This window comes from Morone saxatilis, unplaced genomic scaffold, assembly GCF_004916995.1.
Source record: "Morone saxatilis isolate NCDOM2014 unplaced genomic scaffold, NCSU_SB_2.0 Contig1, whole genome shotgun sequence".
Taxonomy (NCBI): domain Eukaryota; kingdom Metazoa; phylum Chordata; class Actinopteri; family Moronidae; genus Morone; species Morone saxatilis.
Genome location: NW_023339651.1, coordinates 12684876 through 12702238, shown reverse-complemented (window position 1 = coordinate 12702238; position 17363 = coordinate 12684876). Strand labels below are relative to the sequence as shown.

The following is a 17363-nucleotide window of genomic DNA, read 5'->3' as shown; positions in this document are numbered from 1 at the left end:
CTGGACCAAAGTGGTTGACCAACCGACTGGCATTGCCATACTTGGAGCTAACTTGGCTAAAAGCTGGTCGCAAAAAAAGAAAATGTTCTTCAGAAACTCTTTAGCAGAGCAAGGAGAAGAATGTTTTCTTCTCTGTGACTACATATGTATATATTTTACTATTTCTAGTTTAGTATTTATTGGATATTTGGAAAGCCACAGTTTAAAAGTACAGTCATTTAATAGAAAGTGTGTCTGAGTAGCTTTTTAAAATCCCACAAGCTCACATTCAAATATCCATCCCAGTAGCCTTGTATTTCACAGTTCAGCGGGAGCTCTGTGTGGGGCCTTTGAATTTGGAAATCTGTTTCCTCCTCGGAAGAACTTCTGAGATCTCAAGATCAAAGTTCTCAATAGTGTAAAAATATCGGAGCATGAATATATACTTAGAAAAGCCTTTGAGATGTTTTATCTCCTGATTTCTTTGATTCACTGTAGTTTGACTCACGCAACGAGGAACTCCTGTTTGCATGCAACAGTAGAAAGCCACAGCCTTCAATTCCATGCTGTTTGTTGATCTTTACTTTGTTTTATTGACATCTTCAGTGGAAAGGTATTCATTGTCTCCATAGCCCACACCTTTCCTCATTCTTTACCATTAGAGGTGTGTATGAATGCGTCACGTTTCCCCCAGTCGACCTCTCATGTACCACATTCAAGTGTGGTCTGGAGCCATCCACCAGTTCCACAGTAATACATGTCTGAAAACATCCACAGTGGTATAAATATAGGGACCAAAAATAATCACTGGAAATATGGATGTTGGTGCTTTAGGATATGAATCAGTCCGTTTCCTGAAGCAGTCAGCGAGTTCTTTTTCTACCTCTACAGTAATATGGCATGTCATTGTTTTAAGTAAGGATGTGGATAATTGTGTCTGTGTATCATTGCGTGTCTACCACCGTGTGTACGCTTAAGAATGCAACTGTTTGCTCAATCTGTTCATGTTTAACCTGTCTGGCTCCTTATCCAAGAAAATGAATAATCTCCTGTCCAGGTTCCAGCCAGGGTGGGCTGTGTGAACCTCTTTTTTGGCACAGACTTATCTCTCAGACTTCCTTCCCCTTCTTCCTCTTTCCATCCTTCCTTCCTTCCCCTCCCTCCGCACCCTAAACTTGAGGTTAATATATTTGCTGGACATTTGACATGATCAGTCACAGAGAAAATCTAAACAAGGCTTAACCTAAGGCAAGGTCTTGGAAATCATTTAGCTGGTTTGTTTTCCTTCCCCTTTGTAATGTCTTGGTTTATGCTTAAAGGGCACATAATTTATTAAAGTGACCAGCATGCCTGGATGTCTTTCTCAAACCTTTAACACTCCCTTATTGCTAGGAATCCCTTGAGCCACAGACTTCTGGGAAAAGTTTGACTCCTTCAGGGGCCAGATTTAACAGATACAATTCCTCAAAATCGGTAAGAAAAGTTTTTCTCTGACAGAACATGACCTGCAGTAATGAGTTTCACATTAGAACTCCTCCACGGGTGAACACAGCCTGGACCTGCCAACACTGCTGAGATATCACTGAATGGAACTGGATATTGTTATTTCACAGTCTGCTTGCAATAACTGAGCATTTTGGCAAGTCTGAAAATGAAAACATTCCTGAGTAAGAGGGTGATGGGTAAAAATATCTCCATTCATTCAGAGCTGAAGCCCATTCACTGACTCCATGGGGGAGGTCTTAAGTAGGAATGGAGAATGGATTACTGAATGGTTAAAGTCTGTTTAGCTGTCTGTACTCGGAAAATGAGGCCATTTTACTTGAATAGGAATTTGTTAAAGGATTATGAATGTATTTTTGCAGCCGTTTTCTTTTGAGATTTTTTTTTATTGTTTTGTTATTTAAGACTAACTAACTTCCATTATCGGTGAATCCGACTGTCATTTTCTCTATTAATTGATTAACTGTTTTAATACTTAAAAACCCATGCCCATTGAATTTCCTAAAGGATGAGATCATATTGCTTGTTTTTAGTCTAACCCCCAAAATATTCAGTTTACTATTAGACAAAGACAAAGAAAGACTATGAGACAAAGAAAACTACAAATCCTCAAAATTTGAGGAGCTGGCATTCTTATACATGCTAGTGTTGTGTCTAGGGATGGCCATGTCAGTCTGTTGACTGGTCCACTACTTTAGTCCAGCATTTGGTGCAAACGTTCATGGTTGCCACACCATGTATCCTAATGATGTTGATGGTCCCCTGAGTTTTCTCCTAGTGCCACAATCAGTTTGAGCTTTTTGAGTAAAGTGTTTGTCTATTGAATTAATTAACATGGTTTTTTATATATTTTGGGGCTTCTATTGCCTTTAATGGATAGTGACAGCTGAAGAGTAACAGGAAAGTTTGGAAAGCAGCAAAGGGCTGCAGTTTCGGATTCGTAGCAAGCAAGGACTCAGCCTTGGTACATGGGGTGGCAGCTCTACCCACATGAGTTATCTATTGCCATAAAATTTGATGCAGACATTCATGTTCCCCTCAGGGTGTAATAGCTTTTCATCCACCGTTATCATCAGGATAAAAATGTCAAAATGTCCAATACTTTGGTTTACTCTCAGAACCAGCAGCGTGGCTGTAGATTCTTAAAATGATTCGTCTCTGATCAAGATAGCTGCCAATTTTTATTCTGTCGATTGACTAATTCACTAACTCTAAAAAAAAAAAAGCTCTTAAAAAATCTATACTATGAAATTTCCATGATAGCACAGCTCCATCTGCTAAGGAAGACATCTGGTGTGGTTGAAAGCCCTGGAAAAAGCTATAAATGGACCTTGAGTTGGGATTCTTTTGTCTAACTGTTCTTACTTGGATATATATATATGTTAGTAAAACTCCCAAATGATAATAAACGTATTCTCCCTCATTCAACTCAGATTGTCCACATATTGCCAAATGTAAATTGTATCTGTTGTAACTCATTTGGTTGATATTTTCTATATATGGTGTTCTGCTTCTGTCTGGGAACATCCTTTTTACCAAGCTACATGTCATCTTATTACTCACCAGCTTTGTTGACCATACACGGTAAGAGAGTAAAATTGGAAGATGCCATTTTTCCAGAGAGCAGTACTATTATTAGATTTCAGGGAAGTAGGTGTGTACTCTTTATTACTTTTTAGACTTTGTCTCTATTGTTCCTAATGCCAACATTTATAAACATAGTCTTAGTCATCCATCATCATTGACCATATTGTCCAAATAGCAATAAATGTCCAACCCCCATGTTGATTTATGGGATGTGAAATCTGTTTATTTGTCATTGTCTTTATTGCTTTGGTGAGACAAGTTCCTGCTAACTGTATTTTGGCTGGTGGTGTCATCTAATATTGGAAAATACTGTAATGTTGGGTGGGTCTCAATCCTCTCACCAAGGCCTTCAGATAAAAGCCCTCATCACTGCCGCAATACGTGCCAAAGGTGCTAACGATAAAGAGGAGATCCTTTATGTGCCGCTGCTCTTGGGCATTTTGTAAACACAGACATAAAAGCTAGGCCAGCTTATCTAGACAGAGGCAATTCCCGCCCTACTGTCGCATGTACCACAGGACATTTCTCTACCAAAACACACTATAAACACACAATCACAAGACACACACTGACATACACAAAACCTGCATGCACATAATCCCTCGTGCCAGTACGCACACAAACACACAGTCCCTGTCGAAACTGTCTTTCCCGTGCATTCCCCCTCCCCTCTTTTTCCTTCTTCAGCTCGGGGGTTTGCATAACAGGTAGTCACAGACATTTCCTCGTCCTGAGCAGGGATATCCTGGCGCCCGACAGTCGCTCCCTGGCTCGCTGCAGCTCTGGCCCATGGTTTCTGGACTAGGACTAAATTTAGCCCCAGAACAGACCCCCTTCATGCCACTCTGCCACAATGATACTAACTGGCGGAGCGACCACTGCACACAACACAACAGGCTTCCTCAGCAGGGGCACTGGGACAGACCATACCAGCCAGCTCTTAATGTGGTTGAGTGGGATGGATATATGGGTGGTGGTTGTGGAGAAGGTAGTTTGTTACCATGACTGCAGTTCGTTATGTTCCATACTACTTAATCCCGAGGATGGTGCTCTGTTTTCTTGTTTCCTAGTTTCCCCTATCTTCTCTCTTAATATGGCTGTTCTGTTGTTGTATTTGGTTTACTCTTCACACTAAAATCAGAAACACTGAGGTTTCAGCAAACATGTTTAAATGAAAAATTACGATTCATAGTAGTAAATCAAGTCAGTTATTGTTTCAACTACTGTCACATTTCACCTACATTCTATTTAACATGGATTTACTTAGTAAATATAGTGTCCTTCACAGTCTCTGCAGTATTTGCAAACAAACAAGTTGTAGAAGTGTTTGTACTCACTGGCTAGCTGGAAGAGTGCAGCAATGGCCTCCTCCCACCACTGGGATTCCTGTGTGATGAAGGGCAGCTCCATTAGGCCAAGAAGGAAGATCAGCTGACCGGCAGTCAGGGCCACTGTCGCCATCAGGTTACATGCTCGCATCATGTCAAACTGCACTTGAGGGACCAAAAAAAGAGCTGTCACTTTTCCTGCACGGTTATTTAAATGCATTCATTTTAAATGCATGACGGGTCAGTTTGAGCTTAAATCAGAGATCTTGATCGTTAAAGGATAATCTGATAAAATGTCTGAATGTTGTAGTGCAACTGGAAACTTAAGGGAAAATAAAGTATGCATTTGTAGCACGGTGATATGATTACTGTGTTATCATGAATGGTGAGGCACATCTTTGTCTAACATTAGTAGGCAGTGCTGCCCATTGTGCCCAGTACAGTTGGCCAATGAACCTTCAGCATTTCCTACACTTGTTCTTGAATGAAAATTTCTCAATGGAGCTAGTAAAGCACATAAATCCACCACGACTGAAAACTCACCCAGATAAGGGTTTATACTACCATGTCAGCAACACGATCGCCCCAAAAAAGGCTGCATTAGGTTTTTAAATGAGTTACATACAATACATTGTTGGCTGGCTGCCATGCACTGATGTTTACACTCATACATCAGTCTGCCATTGACCTGAAGTAAAGCACTTAGATTTAATTTATGGATGTAGCACAAATCAAGTAAATCTGTTACTAATCCGGTGACTGGAGTGCTTTGCTTTTGAGTTTTGACATATTGTTAGTTAGCCCTCAATTAGAGACCCTTGAACACATAATTGTTTTCTTTACTAAAATTCTTTTGCAGTTTGCTTCATATGGAAAGGAACAAACATTACTACAACCTGACAGTGGTCACAGAAATATCCCTAGTACCGCATTTGTTGCCTTTAAGAACTACAATCAATCACTCAACCAGTTTTATACACTTTTGAAGTTTGCAAATCATTTTTTTAGCATAGCAGACATAAATAAAACTGTTGCACTTCCAAATTAAAACTAGCATAAAAACTTACATTTGACAGTGCTGCGGGATTCTTGGTAGCCTGCATACTCAGATCCCCATCCCAGGCTTTCACACTGCCTCTGTGTCCCTTGGCCCCTTCTCCCAGCCTGGAGATCGTCGCGGCCCCTTTCCCCTCCAGCGGGGCACATCCTCCATAGTCCCACACTCCGCTTGCGTCCATCCTCAAGAGCCTGCAGGACCCAGCTGGGGGTGAAGGCTGCAACATTGTTTAGGACTAGGGAGAGCAGGGCTACCGCCACCGCCGCTGCCACTAGCCTCTGCACGGCCATGCGCCGCCCGCTGCCCGCCACCTCTCCTCCTCCCTCGTGTCCCTCCTCCGACCCCTGCTCTTCCTCAAAGTCCTGCCCGCTCGCTGGTCTCTCCTCTGGGGCAGTAGCACCAGCAGTGCTCTGGGGCCCCTGGTTCCTCTCCACCTCCTCCACCACCGCCGCCGCCTCCTCCTCCTCCAGCTGTTTGCGAGTGTTGTCCCAGCTCACACAGAGGTGGAATTGGCAAGAGTGTTGTCTTGAGGCTTAGCTAAAGAACATCTCCATTCATCCTCATTCAGGAGTTGGTTGTCGTTGTAGGAGATCCTCAGCCCTCCTCCTCAGACAGCACTGTGGGTACGCGGGGATTAATCCAACTGGCACCTAGGTCCATTCCACTGGCTCCGGCTGGCTGCAGCTTGACTCTTGGATCTTGCTCCTTGCTTGATTTTCTCTCTGTTCTTCTTTTTTTCTTCTCTTTATCTTCTCCTTTTTCTTTCTTCGGTGCTTTGCTTAATGCGCTGGTCTGACTTCTATGCGTGCAGCTGGCTTCTCTGTGTGCCTACACAGAGAGTAAATTGTATTTCTTCTTTCTTTTTTTCTTGTCTTTTCTCTTCAGCTACCTCACATTTCCTTCAGAAGAGTACAGATGCAAATAAGCATAGATTCCCCGGACAGTGTTGCTCTGGGCTGTCTCGCCAATGGCTTTACTGAGGCTTACCAAGACTGTCTCTCAACTAGAAGAACCCCCACTGCCTGACTGGAACAATAAGTCTTTTAACCCACCTCCTTTTGCTACTCTCTGTCTTTCCCTCTCTCCCTCTCTCACTATTTCTCTGCAAATCCTTGAGGTCAGAGTTGAAATATGGGGGAGTTGCTGTTTGTCATAGTCCGAGACATCAGTTCGCAACTGTAGCAAGCTTTAAACAGACACCTCCCTCCTTCATGATCACTTTAAATGTGTTTGTGTGTGTGTGTGTGTGAGAATGTCCAAAAGACCCCCTTTTAGACGTCACTGTTGTGTATTCTTTTGTCTGGAGCCCAGGGGGCGTTCGCTAAAGTCCTCTCTCTCGTGTGCAACAAACATATTGGCCACCGCAGTCAGCCAGCAACAGGATGTGTTTCCTGAGAGGAAAAGAAGATAGGAAGAGGGGCCAAATGTAGACCTGTTCCTTCTCTTGTCTTTCCTTTTCTGGCTCTCTAGATCTTGCCGCTCTGTGTGCAGAAAACTCTTTTTTTCTCAGCGTTTTAAAGTTTCTTACTTTTTGTTTCAGGGTTGGTTTTCTGTGACCATATAGAGCAAGATTTTGGCTTACAGTTACTACTCGTGCTTTCTTTTTCCTCACTTGGCCTCCATTCCCTCTCTTATAGCAGGGCCCCTAAAGATTTTGGGTATTTCCTGTTGCCTAACTTTAATAAACAGCCCACATCTGTATCAGCTAAAGCAAGGAGGAGGGTGGGTACGCAAATAGAGACCAGATGGCTGTGGAATCTTAAATTTGGAATTGAAGCAAAAGAAAAGGGGGGTAGAGGGGTTGATTTACGTCAGCAAGACAAAAGGGAAAAAAGGGAAAGACAGAGATAGAAAATCAGGCCTCTTCCTTTAAGTTTAAGTCCTGCATACATTCTTGTATGGCTATGCTTATATCAGTGTTTGTGTGCAGGTTATAGTCGTGGTAAATGTTGAAAAAATACTACAGTACATTTGGGTCGGGTTTGTCACCATTTTCACATGCATACTGAAGGTTTGGGTCTAAAATATAAACATAAACTGTAACTAATTGTACATGCATGTGTACAACTATTTTCACTGTTAAATAATAAAATACCAGTGCAGTGAGCTACACATTACCCTTGCAAACAAGCCATTTCTCTTTCCTCCGTAGTAAAGCAGTATGGGAAAACATGGCACGGATGTGTGTGAAAACCCGCCGGCTGGATGTGGCACGTGTGTGCCTTGGGAATATGGGAAATGCCAGGGCAGCAAAAGCACTGAAGGAGGCGGAGGCTGAGCCTGAGCCAGAAGCCCAAGTGGCAATGTTGGCCATTCAGCTCGGCATGCTGGTAAGATATTCAATTATCAGTGTATAAATTACTGATTTTTGCTATGTCTTTTGCTATTTATGTCCCTAAAAGACAATGAAGAAATGTTTTTAGGTGTACAGTATCCTTTAAAAGAAAGTCCATCCCCTCACTCCAGATCATAAAATCTTTCAAGAGGAATTTGTTTTTATGTTCTTCATAAATAATCCTAAAACTTCAGTCATAATGACATAACATAATAACATAATGCCACACCCTTCTGTTACAAATAACATATCCTCTTTTTAGGTCTAAGCATTGCACAACATAAAGACCACAGGACTTTCCGGACGAAAATCATTTCTCTTTCCATCTTCTTTTCCTGTATTCCAATAGGAAGATGCAGAAAAATTGTACAAGGGCTGTCAACGCTATGACCTGCTGAACAACTTCTACCAGGCTTCTGGCCAATGGCAGCAAGCTTTGGAAACAGCAGAGAACCATGATCGCATCCATCTGCGCACCACCTATTACAATTATGCCAAATACCTGGAGTCCATCGGTGACAAGACCCTGGCCCTTGCATAGTAAGACAGAATCTGTTGTTTTTTATGCCAGTGGTGTATGTCAAATGTGTATGGACAAAATAACCATGGAAACAAAGTGTGATTGTCAGCCTTTTTGTTACAGTTATGAGAATTCGGACACACACAGAGTCGAAGTGCCCAGAATGCTCCAAGATGACACAGCATCTCTAGAAATCTACGTTAACAAAATGAAAGACAAGTAAGTGTCTCTTGATGGTAAACACCTTGTCATCTGCAGAGAATATTACATGATTCTCATACTATATGCATACACTAACTTACATCCATCCAGGAACATCTATAAGTGGTGGGCCCAGTACCTGGAGAGCCAGTCAGACATGGATTCAGCGCTGCGTTTCTATGAATGTGCCCAAGATTACCTCTCCCTGGTTCGAGTCCACTGCTACATGGGGAACATTCAGAAGGTAACTAAGTTTGTATTAGAGGTGTCATGTTATATTTATAATATTTTATTTTTACTGTTTGCACATGAGAAATTAGCTGTCTTTGAAATATAGATGTAAATTGTTGTGAAATCTTAACCTTTTATATTCATTTAACTCTCATTATTTGCACTTGACTTGATATGGATTGTGGTGATTGATGTGCTTATGTATGTATTTATTATACTAGGCATCTGAGATAGCCAATGAAACAGGAGACAGGGCTGCGTCATACCACCTGGCCAGGCACTATGAGGGCCATGATGATATCAAACAGGCCGTCCACTTCTACACACGAGCCCAGGCCTACAATAATGCAATACGACTTTGTAAGGTAAAGCACTGTGTACTTCTCTGCCCATTCTTAGTTGTAAATATCTGTATACGCAACAGACAGGTATTTATGAATCAAGGCTTTTTACTGGTCATCATATTGGTTGACTGTGTGCCATTTTACACTGATGAAATAATACAAAAATGTGTATTTGTTTTAAATATGTTCATTCTTTGTTATTCACTCAGTGGGATATGGATGTGTGTGTATTGTGTCTAAACAGGAGAATGGTCTGGATGACCAGCTGAGGAACCTGGCTCTGCTCAGTAACCCAGAGGACATGATGGAGGCTGCCTGTTACTACGAGGAGAAAGGCACTCATATGGACCGAGCTGTCGCCCTCTACCACAAGGTCCCTCACAAATGTCTCCTTTTTTCTGAATGACTGAGGTTATGTTCTGCATTCTAAATCATTTCACAAGAGGGCAGTATTGCACCATATATTCAAACTGAACGGTGTTGATGAGTGAAAAAGCGAGCAGTATTTTTAGTTTAGTTTTATTTTTTTGCTAATTTCTCCACTGTAGGCTGGTTATGTCTCCAAAGCTCTCGAGCTGGCCTTTGCCACCCAACAGTTCTCTGCACTTCAGTTGATTGCTGAGGATCTGAATGAGAACTCTGACCCAGCCCTTCTGGCACGCTGCTCCGACTTCTTCATCACACATTCCCAGTATGACAAGGCTGTGGAGCTACTGGTAGCAGCCAAGAAGGTACCTGTTTGTCAAACATCATCACGTATACATGGAAATATCAGGTCATGTATACATACTTATTTGTCTGTGTTTTTTCCTTTTTGTGTGTACATAAACAAAGTACCATCAAGCCCTCGAGCTGTGTGTAACCCAGAACTTAACCATCACAGAGGAGCTGGCAGAGAGAATGACTGTGACTGATTCAAAAGACTTGTCTGAAGAGGCCCGAAAGGAGCTGCTGGAGAGGATAGCTGATTGCTGCATGCGTCAGGGAAATTACCACCTGGCCACCAAGAAATACACACAGGCGGGCAACAAGCCTAAAGTAATACTGTGGTGGGGTTTAAACACTGTATGGAATCTGTGCAAGCTTAAATAATCTTGCAGGTATCTGGGTGAAAGGACAAGGGATTAATCCTTCTTGTCTGTCAGCCTGATGTCATGCAGTACACACACACACACACACACACACACACACACACACACAAATACATGCTCATGCAAAGTATAATGACAGTATTAAACATATTTGAATGTATCTTTTTAAACAGGCCATGAGGGCACTACTCAAGTCGGGGGACACGGAGAAAATAGTATTCTTTGCCAATGTTTCTCGTCAGAAGGAGCTTTTCATCATGGCTGCCAACTACCTCCAGTCTCTGGACTGGCGGAAAAATCCAGAGATCTTGAAGACAATCATTGGTTTCTACACCAAAGGCAGGGCACCAGACCTGCTTGCTGGCTTCTATGAAGCCTGTGCTCAGGTAGAGCGATACACAATACAAAATATTAGTCCATTTCATGATGCTTATTATTGTTACTTGTCTGGTTATGAATTGACAAAAAGCAGGTTTTAACAGAAATTGTACTTACGGAACACAGCGTATGATTGCTGCAGTGACCTTTGAACCGAGACTAAAATGTTTGTTAGCACTCATGGTGTTGGGATTCTTTACAATAGCTAATTTGTTGAGACTTAAAGGTGGGGTAAGCGATTCTGGAAAAATCCAATAGCATGACAAATACCATGATATAGTGTGACAGAGCAAGTAATTAGAGTTAGCTATGTTGTTGGTTAGCAAACTGCTGCCAAAGTAACATGCAGAGAGGCTGAGATGGTTTCCCAGAGCCAACACAACAGCTCCAAACAACAATACTCACAACTCTGCTGCTACTATAGCTAACATCACAACAACAGCATATCTTGGCAAACTACAAAGTAAGTTCAATGTCCGTTGGAAAGTAACTAACCGTTTGACACACAAATCCTGGCTGGAATAACATTCAACATTCAATCATAAATGCTGCTCGGTCTGATCCACTTTGTTTCCCATTCACAGAGCCAGGGCTGTGTACAACCATTAGATTTCTTTTCAACATGCACACACAAAGCAGGAAGCTAGCGGACCCTGAGAAGGAAAAGAAAGTGTATTGGATTATAATCACATTACTTAAGTATAGTGAGATGCTGTGACATATAATTCTTGTTGACCATTGTTAAGGTGGAGATTGATGATTACCAGAACTATGAAAAGGCTCTAGATGCTCTGACTGAGGCTTTCAAGTGCACCTCAAAAGCAAAGGATTCTTCAGGGGGACAACAGGAAGTAAGACTGGCTGACCTGCAGCATAAAATCACCCTTATCAAGAAATTTGTCCTTGCACGCAGGTAAGAACACAACTCAGATTTGTTCTCTTGTGTATCTTAAGTTCCTCTTTTCTCCTTGTTTTTGGGGTGGGGATTCATTTTTGTCTTCATTTGAGGTTTTGAGCTTTTGTCCTTTGCGTGCAGGTTGTATTCGGAGGATGCTGGTGAGGCGGTGCGGTTATGTGAAGCCTTGCTGGAGGAGCCAGAGTTAGATCCTGCTGTCAGGATTGGAGATGCATTTGGTTTCCTGGTGGAGCACCACTGTCAGCAGGGCAACTTCCAAGTGGTGACTATTATTTTCTAGCTTTTTTATTAGGTGAAATTTCACTGGTAAAAGAAAACATCTGCATCCTGTGAAAGACAATTTTAAATGTCAGATTGTCTTAGCTGTCAGATGTCTCTAGATTCACGACTCTAAACTACAAAAGTCCTCAAACACTCAGCTCTTTATCGTCTTTCCATATTTCTTCTCTAGGCCTACCGTAAGCTGGAGGAGCTCCAGAAGCTTTTGCCAGCACAGAACATTCGGTACTACATTAGCCAGTCCAGCCTAGAGGCCCTGCAAAAAGAAATGGGTGTACCCGTGAATCGTGATGACCACAGGCCCAGTGTGAAAGAGGAGGATGAAGTTGAGGAGGACTTAAATGTATCTTGAATAAATCACACTGACGGTTTTTATTTTGTTAAACAATATAATACATTTTCATATATTTGGATTCTTTATTCATGTGTATGAAGAATCTGGATTTTCATGCGCATGAATATGCAAAGAGTCTGCACTTTCTCATACCGGCAACGACTGTGGAGTACAGCAACATGGGGTCTGTCAGTTACCAACAGAAGTCACATTGATAAAATGAGCACTGTAATTGGTTGTAATAGAAGGCACTTGATTATGACACAAGCACTGTGGAATGAAGATGGATGAGATGGAAAGAGAGAAAGATACCACATAAGGTTATTTTAAAGCTTCCTTACTCATGAAGACAGGAGAAGAAAGGATGTCTCCAGGCTCAAAAAACAATATTTTGACCTGCAAGACATTAAAATGCAAATTTTAAGCGTGACTCAGGACTAGAGGGGCTTATTGTTAAGCTTTTATATTTTAATAGTCATGTTCACATAGATTTAAATAATCTTTAAACCTAATGCAGAGGTAGTGTGCTTAGATATACACTAGATCTACTAAATTCAACTGAATATTCACATTATTTTGACAGAAATGTGTTAAAAAACACAAATAATCCCTATAATAATGTATGATTTGCAAAAAAAGGGTAAAAAGTAAATTATTTAATGCAGTTCTTCTATTCTATCTTCCAAACCTGGATACATTTTACAGCTGTATTTTTGTGCAGAATGGTAGAGATAAATGAATTCAGGTTATTGCCTGTGAGCTGAATCTAAGTTTGGCTCAGAGTGTGTGGTTTGTTATAGATTTATCCTCAGATCTAATTCTGTGGTTTACATACATTTGGTACAATGTATTTTTTTATTCAATTGATGTATTGCAAGTGTCCTCTCAGTGTCAAAAGTCACATCTCTGTAAATTATTTTTCAGCTATTTTTGATAACTTGTGAGTGAATTTCTACTTAGCACACGATATTGTGAATTACTGTGTTTTACATTACAATGCATTATTCCTATACCTTGTAAAGTTCCTATAATAAAACATTTTTTAAATGAAGTGGCACTATGGCCTGAAAGGTTTTATTTTTAGTAGTTGTATTCCTTTTTAATTAAACATGTAAGTCTGAGTTAGCTGACTGCCAGGAGGGACAATACCCTTTATTTAACCGTAATATGAAACCATTGCTACCACCAATATACAATGGGCACAGTGACCATATTGGTTTATCCATACTAAAGTGATGTAGTCAGGCTTGGTGGGGTGACAATTACATGTAACTGAGTAATGTAATCAGGATATTAAAAAAGTAGAAAATCAGATGTTTGGATTACAGTTACATTTAGTAAAAATTGGGATTATTTAGCAGGATTACAATTTTAAAATACATCAGTTTTTTGTAAAAAATACACTGAGCAGAGCGCACATATTTTTTGGTAATGTAATCAAGTTACATTACTATAATGTTGTGATACCTGGATTATCTTACTGACTACATTTATTAACAGATAATTAGTAATAATAAGCAATTACCTTTTTAAACTAACCTTCCCAACCCTGGGTGTAGTCGTTTTGACAGCAGATTTGAGAAGACAGCAGTTTATCCCAAATAAGGCCACAAGATGGCGATGCTGTCAACGACATTACTAACCTTCACCGTTTGTGGTTAGCAGCAGTGGCTCTAAAGGACAGAGGCTGGAGCTCGGCCTTGGTGTTTGTCAGACTGAAATAATCGACTTAATCACTTATAAGCAATAATTTAATATCTGTTAGAGGTTCAAATACAGTCTAGTGTTTGTGATACAACTAAGAGAAATACTTAACAGGGTTTAGTTCGAATTTAGTGGTAGTCAAAGACACGGTTGAAATGTTGTCTTTCTGAATTACATTTACACACAGTGACATTCATGGTGCTATTCTTTAAATAAATAAATAGTTATCTTCGGTATAACATAAACAAAGCTAAAAGCACACAATGCTAGTGTCCCCACCGGTTTTGTTGTAGAGCCATGGCAACATATTGTTGGTGGATACAGAGAGTAAAGATGGAGGATCACCAGCCAACTTCCAATGAACTTCAGGAGCAACTTCAAGCTCTGACAGAAGAAAATGTAAGTAATATACTGTGAAAAAAGGCATATTTTTGGCTAGGTATAGTTAGTTGGTTTGGTAGGTAAATTACCTTAAAGGAAATAAACAGTTGACTATTATCTAGTTAACTCAAAAGGGGTAAAAATTGTCCCTGACATGTAACTTCAAGACAGCCAACATGGGAGATGATTCAAGGGGACAATGTGTGTTTGTCACGTCATTGTAAAGAAGTGTTTATGTTCACCTCACTTTAGTTGCAGCTGCGTGACAAAAATGAACACCTTTTCACTAAAGTGGGCTACCTGGAGAGCAGACTGGGCCACCTGGCCAGCTCCAGCACTGACCTGTCCTGCAGGCTGGTCCAGAGTGAGGAGGAAAAACTGAAGGTAGAGTTGAATTAAGCATATATGAACTATAAGTTCACTGTATCAGTCCTGTATAGAAGCAGATTTGTTTCATCCTCTTTCAGATATCCAAGGAGCTTGTGGAGGAGAAAATCCACGTAAATAAGATGAGAGAGCAGTTCGAGGAAGAGACGTTTGAGCTGAAAAACAAGGTGAGGAATCGCTTTAAGTTAATAAAAAGTGGCTGAAATGTTGAGTTTATTTGGTCAGGATCACAATGAGGTAAATGCCCTGTAGAGCACACAACATTAAAATGCTTTTGGTAACAATAAATGTGTAAAAAAGCTCCCCAATTCAACTGAGCATATTTGTAACTTGTTATTTGAACTGAAATAAACATCAGTAATACCAAACATTTCTTGTATCTTGTGGCTATTTTCCTCCAAATACATTATTCTACATAAGTGTAATGTATTTTACTGTATGGGGATTAAAGGTCAAGAATTTATTGGTTAACTCTACATCCTGAATCACGGAGGCTATCTGTGCTTCACTTTCTTTCCCCCTGTTAGATACTGAATCAAGTTGGTGTAATAACAGAGCTGGAAATGGAGCGAGAAAAGTTATTCAGGGAACTCCAGGCAGCTGAGGCCCGTCTGAAAGTAGGAGGGAAAAGCAGCCAAGACCTGACAGGGGAGTATGCCACACTGAAGAAGAAGTACCTAGCTCTAGCTGAGGCCCATGATAGAGAGCTGGCCCAGAGTGAAGAGCTTAGTGCTGAGCTGCTGGCACTGGCCCAGGCCCAGGACGCCCTCCGTAGGCAGCTGGAGGAGCAGCAGCAGAGTGTGAAGACTACCACCAAGGGCCTGCACGGTGAGCTGGACAGGGTGCGGGCCTTGATCAGCCGCATGTCGCATAACAGAGTCAAGGTGAGACAGCGTGTTGATGGACCTTTTTCACAGCAGCCATTTTGGCATGATAAAATGGCTGCTGTTTGTCCCACCTCAGCTAACATAAGCAGAACATGTTCTTGTATAAAATGATGTGAAACATGTGTCTTGAAAGGAACATGTTTCTCACACACAACAGTCCATGCCGCATCATTTACTGCACCTTTGGGTGCAAAAGACTAACATTTTACACATAATTTACATATGTAGTTATTTATAATGTTATACCCTCTGACAAAGCCTTTTTGGAGGCCAAAAAGGTAATATTTAAAAATCAATTTGATATAATTATAATGACAATTATTTTATTATATTTATTTTAAATGTGTATTCCAGTTTTATAATCACTATCACTGTATTAACAGCTTGAGGATCTGGCAGCTTTGGAAAAGGAACAGCATACTATGAACAAAACTGTAAGTATTTTTGCACAAAACATACTGTATATCTCATTATTAGGGATAGTGGCCGACACATATGTTTTACTAGCATCAGTGTACTATGTAACTACAGTTTGGGTAACTGCTCTCACATAGCTACTTGGAAACCAAGATGACATCAAAGACATGCTGGAGAAGATGAGGAACAGCTACGAGGAGCAGCAGAGGAAACTGGAGGAGAAAGTGTGAGGACCAGTGGATGTTTGTCGTTTACTCATGCACAAGCTTAATTGAGACAAAACATGATTATCTTTCCATTTCCAGTCATCAAACAGCCAAACCCATTTAGGAAGTATGTCCCAGTGTTCATCCCACACACATCTGATCTGTGCTTCCCTCTTTGATTTCTGCTCTGAGCTATGGCTTTATTTAATGTGTGTGTGATGTGGTCTCTTTGCTTGCCCCTGTGTGATGTGGCTGTCTGTGGATTTTGGTCACTACTCTCTTGTGGTTGGGCCTGTTTTTGGTCATCAGGGTGGCAATGGGGAAAGAGCAACAGGAGAACAAGAGAGCGATCCGTAATAGCCAGCAAGAACTCTCTGGGCAGAGAGCGGTGAGCATGAGCAATCCCGTACCGATTTACAGAACATTTGTCAAATGAATTGATGTTAAAGTAATTTTTAGAAGCAAGTTACAGAAGCTACTTGGTGGAATTATGTTTGTGTGGTTTCTATCCAAGGCCCTGATGTGCTCTCAGAGCCAAGTAAAGGAGGTAGAAGAAGAGAACTCAAAGCTGCAGCTTCAAATCAAGGAGCTGAATGAACAATACCGTGCCAGGCTTGTGTGCTATTTAAAGGACTTAGCTGTGAGTTGCAGCACTCACACATGCATGTCTGCAAGGTAGGACGATCTCAAATACAACATCCATCCCTGCTGTAACATCCATCTGCATGTCTTTCATTTAGGACTACATTGATGGACTTGGAGAAGGTAAAAGCCCTTCTGAGACTTCAGAGATGAGGGCATTTGTAGACAGCATGCTCCAGGATGTTCGTTCATCCTACCGGGTCAGAGAGGAACAGCTTGCTGCTGCTGCTCGCTCCTATAAGAAAAGGCTTCAGAAGATCACCAAGACACATCACACTCTCCTTATTGCGTACAGGTGAGACTTCCTGTTCATTTAAACTTGGGTATGTGTCTTTTCATGTCCTGCTTTTCAGTTTATATACCTCATCCATGGACGTCCTGCTCATGAGCAAATCCCCAGTTAATTCATCATGAGTGAAAGGCCGTGATGATACACTGTGATCTTTAGGGTTCAGAGGGAGCAGATCTTGGCCAAACCTGAGAGCGGTCTTGACCCTGGACCTCCAGAAGCCCACTTCAGCCTGGAGCCCACTGAGCTCCGAGATGAAACGGAGAAGGAGCTCCAGCACCTTCGCCAGGACAAAGCAAGGCTGGAGGGTCAGCTGCAGAATGCTCAGGAGCAGGTAGGGCAAAATACAGATGAATGTAGTGGATTC

At 41.3% G+C, this 17363-nt stretch overlaps 3 protein-coding genes across 4 annotated transcripts in view; 2 read left to right on the top strand and 1 right to left on the bottom strand.

The window, feature by feature from the left end:
* Positions 1-6697, bottom strand: part of tmem204 (transmembrane protein 204) — an 8673-nt gene extending 1976 nt beyond the window's left edge. The window contains exons 1-2 of the mRNA XM_035662971.1: positions 5465-6697; positions 4407-4562 (exon numbers count right to left, since the gene is read on the bottom strand). Of these exons, the coding sequence (XP_035518864.1) occupies positions 4407-4562; positions 5465-5744 (436 nt within the window). The 5' untranslated portion in view covers positions 5745-6697. The remainder of the gene's footprint in view (positions 1-4406; positions 4563-5464) is intronic.
* The window catches only part of ift140 (intraflagellar transport 140 homolog (Chlamydomonas)), a 24036-nt gene extending 10933 nt beyond the window's left edge, over positions 1-13103 (top strand). For both annotated transcript variants that reach the window (XM_035662952.1, XM_035662960.1), the window contains exons 19-30: positions 7607-7784; positions 8139-8329; positions 8433-8528; positions 8622-8754; positions 8963-9106; positions 9330-9458; positions 9634-9816; positions 9920-10123; positions 10350-10562; positions 11301-11467; positions 11591-11732; positions 11922-13103. In XM_035662952.1, coding sequence (XP_035518845.1) covers positions 7607-7784; positions 8139-8329; positions 8433-8528; positions 8622-8754; positions 8963-9106; positions 9330-9458; positions 9634-9816; positions 9920-10123; positions 10350-10562; positions 11301-11467; positions 11591-11732; positions 11922-12101 — 1960 coding nt within the window. In that variant the 3' untranslated portion in view covers positions 12102-13103. The remainder of the gene's footprint in view (positions 1-7606; positions 7785-8138; positions 8330-8432; positions 8529-8621; positions 8755-8962; positions 9107-9329; positions 9459-9633; positions 9817-9919; positions 10124-10349; positions 10563-11300; positions 11468-11590; positions 11733-11921) is intronic.
* An 896-nt stretch (positions 13104-13999) lies between these two features.
* Positions 14000-17363, top strand: part of ccdc78 (coiled-coil domain containing 78) — a 4682-nt gene continuing 1318 nt past the window's right edge. The window contains exons 1-10 of the mRNA XM_035668149.1: positions 14000-14186; positions 14421-14552; positions 14636-14722; positions 15083-15439; positions 15826-15876; positions 15997-16085; positions 16375-16453; positions 16580-16705; positions 16806-17002; positions 17156-17330. Coding sequence (XP_035524042.1) covers positions 14085-14186; positions 14421-14552; positions 14636-14722; positions 15083-15439; positions 15826-15876; positions 15997-16085; positions 16375-16453; positions 16580-16705; positions 16806-17002; positions 17156-17330 — 1395 coding nt within the window. The 5' untranslated portion in view covers positions 14000-14084. The remainder of the gene's footprint in view (positions 14187-14420; positions 14553-14635; positions 14723-15082; positions 15440-15825; positions 15877-15996; positions 16086-16374; positions 16454-16579; positions 16706-16805; positions 17003-17155; positions 17331-17363) is intronic.